At 53.3% G+C, this 4394-nt stretch overlaps 1 protein-coding gene across 1 annotated transcript; it reads right to left on the bottom strand.

The window, feature by feature from the left end:
* Positions 1 to 1435: 1435 nt before the first annotated feature.
* Positions 1436 to 4174, bottom strand: LOC120235549 (uncharacterized protein C10orf120 homolog). Its single transcript, XM_039237946.1, has 3 exons — positions 2861 to 4174; positions 2603 to 2678; positions 1436 to 2208 (listed from the first exon to the last, which is right to left on the bottom strand). Exons 1-3 carry the CDS (start codon positions 3043 to 3045, stop codon positions 1465 to 1467), a joined length of 1005 nt encoding a protein of 334 aa, XP_039093877.1. The 5' UTR covers positions 3046 to 4174; the 3' UTR covers positions 1436 to 1464.
* Positions 4175 to 4394: the final 220 nt, after the last annotated feature.

The following is a 4394-nucleotide window of genomic DNA, read 5'->3' as shown; positions in this document are numbered from 1 at the left end:
CGCCCTGAATCCTGAGCCACAGCAGCTACCCACACACACACAATACTTCAAGTGATGTATTTCTTTTAACTTGTCCCTGTGACCAGTAGAGTTATCCTGGAAACTGGGAGAGAGGGGAGCCCCCTTGGCTTACCCTCGGCTGGGAGGGCAGCAGTGCTTCTTAAGGAGCAGACATGAGAACCTGGTGCCCAACTCATGTGGAGGGAGCCAGAGAGAAGGCTGGCCTCGTCCCAGGAGGCTGCGGGCCACCCATGCAAGTTCAGCACCTTTCCAACTGAGTGCAGATTGCTGAGGACAGAGCATAGCAAACTGCGAGGTCTCTCTGTGCTTCAGATATAAATAAGAAATGAGTGTGTCCTGCTTATCAGATGCCATATTCGCTGCCCCAATTGCTGACTCTGGGATCTGCTGCCTCTGGGCACAGGCAGGGCCTTAATGGGAGCAGCAAGAGCTGACCTCAGAGACCCTGGACCCACCTGCAGACACGCCCAGAGGAGCTGTGCACACGGCATCCGTGCCTGCATTAGGCTTGATAAGGAAGATGGAGGTCATAGGTCACCTGGTTAGATTGAAAAGCAGGGCGGCAGAGGTAAGGCCAGGAAAAGGCGGGCTCTGCCTTCCTAGGTAGGAGCCGCGTACCTAAGCAAGAAGTGGGAAGCATGGAACCGGCTTCTAGACTTTCTGTCTGGGCAACCTTCTCTTTGAGTCGCATTCTTTTCCCCACCTGGGCTGTACGCTGGCCACAGCTCCAGGGACTCTGTGGTAGAGCGGTCCCAGCCATACCTGCTTCCCTGTGTTCATGCCCTTTGCAGTATGACTCTGCGGCTCTTCCTGTCCAGAGATGAAGTCCCCTTGCTCACCCCCGTATCTTGCTCTGGCCAACAGAATGTGACAAAGTGATGGTGTGCCAGTTCTGAGTCTTGACTTCAAGAGGGCCTGCAAACATCCACTTCCTCTCTTGGACCCTGCAGTAGCCCTGTGCACGGCCTGGGCTAGCCTGCTGCAGGAAGAAACGCGTGGCCCAGTCCCTTCCGCTGACCCAGCCGATAGCTGTCAAGCCTCGGGAGAGTCACCAAACTGACCTGCGGTTGGTTGACTGCGGACACATGAGGAACCCATCTGAGCTCCAGCCTAAATTGCTGGCCCACAAAATCTCAAGTTAAATGAACGATTGTTGTTTTAAACCACTAAATTTGAGGGTGATTTGTTTCACAGGAGGGGGTAACTGACCCAGGCCCCTGGCAGTAAGGCATAATGGAGGGACCCGCATGCTAGAAAGACCTGGGCTGTGGGGTGGGGGTGCCAGCCGAGAGCTAAGAGTGAAGAGATGCCTGAAAGTGAGAAGCCTCTGCTATTAGGTATCACCCCGAGAAGCCCTGGAGACCCCAGGACCCGGGGGCAGAGCTGCCTAAGCGAAAAGGACCAGGACACTTGGTTACCGTGGAAACCAGTCAGCCTTTAATACTAAGGAGCTTTGTACTCCTGCCCTTTCCGGAAGTGGCCTTTCCCCACGAGGCTGGCCTTCGTCACACCCGTGGGAAGGGCTCCCCGGGAAATAAAATCCTGACTCATTAGCATTAGGTCACCAGGGAACTCAGCTAAGTGGAAAATATTTCGGTTGGTTAGGCCAGTGATGGACCGCTCCACTTTCTTGGTGGGGAAGAATGGCTTCCGATCATTCGGATGGTGTGTGATACGTGTTTTCGGTTCTTCTGACTTGAACACGACGTTCATTTTTATTTCTTGTCTCCTCATGGCTTTGACCTCTGCCTCGCCTCTCTCCCTTTGCTTGGCGTTGTCATAGAAATTTTCATCCTCATTGCCTTCATCTTCCCTGGTCTTGTCTTTTGCCATTGGGCCCAGGCCGCCCCCGGACAGAAATGAAGAGCACTTGAACCTCTCGACGTGGGGCAGGAGGTGCTTGCTCCGAAGGGCTCGAGCGAGCTGCATCCGTTCTATGTGCTTGATGACAGTGAGCTGCTCGCGCTGCGGCATCCTCAACTCCTCCGCAGGCACGACCACCTTGGCCGTCCATATTTTCTCCAGGGGCCTGCAGGTGACACAGGGAGGGGAGTGCTCTGTTCGGAATCCCAGAGCCCGTTTATAGTCCGAAGACAGCGACTGCAGCTCTTTGAGGGCTTTCCGTTCTTCCTCTTGCTTGTGAGTCAGAAACCTTCTTGCCGCTGTGGTGTGAACACCTCCCAGACGCTGACAACGCCAATCGGACCATTAAAAATCTCAGCGGGACAGGGGCAGGGGGCGCCCCCGGAAAGAATTGCCTGGTGGCCCCTCTCCCCACCTGCGGCTGCGTGTCTGGGCCCCCGTGTGGTGGGAGCTGTGGGGCAGACAGGCCAGGGTTCCAGTCCTGACTCCTCACCTATGAGCCTCAGCCCTCACAGTGAGATCCCTGGTCAGGACTCTGAGACAAGAGACTATTTGCTATGCGTGTGTGGGAAGCCACGAGCGGACTTGGCCAGCTCCTGGCCACTGGGAACCTTGTATCTCCGTGGCTGGTGGGCCTTGAACCTCTGACTCTACGCCTCCCAGCCTGACTGCCTGGCTTCAGCGGGGCCTCCCTGTGAGGAAGCTTCAGGACACTTACTAGGATCTCTTTTTCCAAGGGGGAGTATTTCCCAAAGGCAATGCGTGGATCTGATTTGTAGAATTTGGTCCATACCCTGAAAGGCAAAGAGGCAGGCGTAGGAGAACCCCAGGAAGGGTGTTCCTACTTTTCGTTTGGGGGGCGGGAAGCCTCACAAAGGGCGACCCTGCATTGGTCAGGCGAGGGCCGCTGTGACCGGAGTGGGCTCCCTCTGGGAGGGGTGGGAAGGAGAGGACCCGAAGCCCAGGCTCCGCTCACCCCAGCGGTGAAGTAGAACACAGACCCCACTGAGAGCACAGGGGGTCCTTCTCCAGAAAGGCATCGCTTGTGTTATACATTCTGACTGGCCCTCCATTCCTTCTCCACCTGCCCTCTGCAGCCTTCCTTTCTTGGGGCCTCTGTTTCCCAACCTTCTGGCAGCCTTTCTCCCATTCCCTGATCATAATCTGGCAATAGGCTAGGATAGGAGGTGTCACTGCCTGGACTTTCCTTCTAGAACAGTGACATAGTCACAAACTCTTCTTGCATCATAACTGGCCTGCTTGGGGGCTTTTGTGAGGTCCTAGTTTAGGTTATCAGATGACGCCCTGGGGTGAAATGGACACACACGACCGTGTGCTTGGAAGGTTGGAGTCCCGGGGAATAGAGTGGGCAGAGCACGTGCCTGGGGGACCATCTAACCACGTCGTTGCCACTTACAAGCCCACAAAGACTGCTTGGCTCCTTCAGGGTGAGCACTCAGTCTCTCTTTGCTTGCCTCTCCAAACTTAATTCCTCCAGCTCCATCAAAGTACTCGATCCGCGGCTCTTGGAATCAGCTTCTCAGCTGCTGTTCATGCCCCCCCCCCACCCCCCAGCACCACGTCTCACACAGCTCCCCTCCCCTTGGCAACTTGCTGGTCTTTCAGGGCCCGGCTCACCTGTGCCTCCCCTGAAGACGTCCTTGCAGAACAAATCACACCTTTGTCCACATTCTCATAGTCCTTGTCCCATGCTGGAGCACGTTATCACAAACCGACTAGGTGGTCCAGTAAGTCACTCTCTCTCTCTGCCCAAAAGGAAGTCCCAGCGGCATCTTATCCATGTGTTGCTCTTGTTTAGCCCAGGGCCATGTGCAGAGCGGACGCTCAGCTTGCTGACTCAGTAAGGGACCATCCTGGTGAGAATGCACATTTGCACAACCCCTCCCAAAGGTGATTTGGCAACATATATCCAACGTTCCAAATGCATTTGCCCTTTGACCCAGCAGTTATTTGTCTAAAAAAATATGCACAAGGTTGGTCAACACAGCCTGTTTGGGACAAGCCTAATAACAAACTCAAATGTCCATTAATAAGGATCGGTTAGAGTTGTGGCCAACCATATGCTGGAATAGTACGCAAGAGTAATAAAGGATCAAGGAAGGAAGATCTGTATTTATATGGAAATCTCTCCAAGAAATATGATTGAATGCAAAAGGAAGGTGCAAAAGTATATAAGTTGTAGACCCCCTTTTAGGTTGGCCAGGAACAAATAGGCATGTATATTTGTATTTGCAAAAAGAAAATCTAGATTCATACACAGAAAAAATTAATAAAAATGGCTACCTGGGGTGGGTATCCGGCAGATGAGGAAGTGGTAGAAGTGTTTTTGTTGCACACATTATTCTGTCTTGAATTTAGAACCATGTGAGTGTGTTACCCACTGAAAAATTTGAAAAGGAAATAGCAGCTCACGGAAGTGTTGTTTGTCTCTGACAAGCGTCAGTCCTAAACTCTCCTTTGCCTCCACCAGGAAATTCAGAGCAGGGATG

This window comes from Hyaena hyaena, unplaced genomic scaffold (genome assembly GCF_003009895.1).
Source record: "Hyaena hyaena isolate Hyena2069 unplaced genomic scaffold, ASM300989v1 scaffold_129, whole genome shotgun sequence".
Lineage (NCBI taxonomy): Eukaryota > Metazoa > Chordata > Mammalia > Carnivora > Hyaenidae > Hyaena > Hyaena hyaena.
The sequence above is the reverse complement of the archived record's forward strand: the minus strand, read 5'-3'. Positions and strand labels throughout refer to the sequence as shown.

Excerpts from the sequence above, each read along its gene's own strand:
- LOC120235549 (XM_039237946.1), bottom strand. The coding sequence starts at position 3,045 with ATGATCAGGGAATGGGAGAAAGGCTGCCAGAAGGTTGGGAAACAGAGG. Across the intron at positions 2,679-2,860 it reads TGTTCTACTTCACCGCTGGG|GGTATGGACCAAATTCTACA; the intron begins GTGAGCGGAGCC and ends TTTGCCTTTCAG. Across the intron at positions 2,209-2,602 it reads CCTTGGAAAAAGAGATCCTA|CGTCTGGGAGGTGTTCACAC; the intron begins GTAAGTGTCCTG and ends TGGCGTTGTCAG.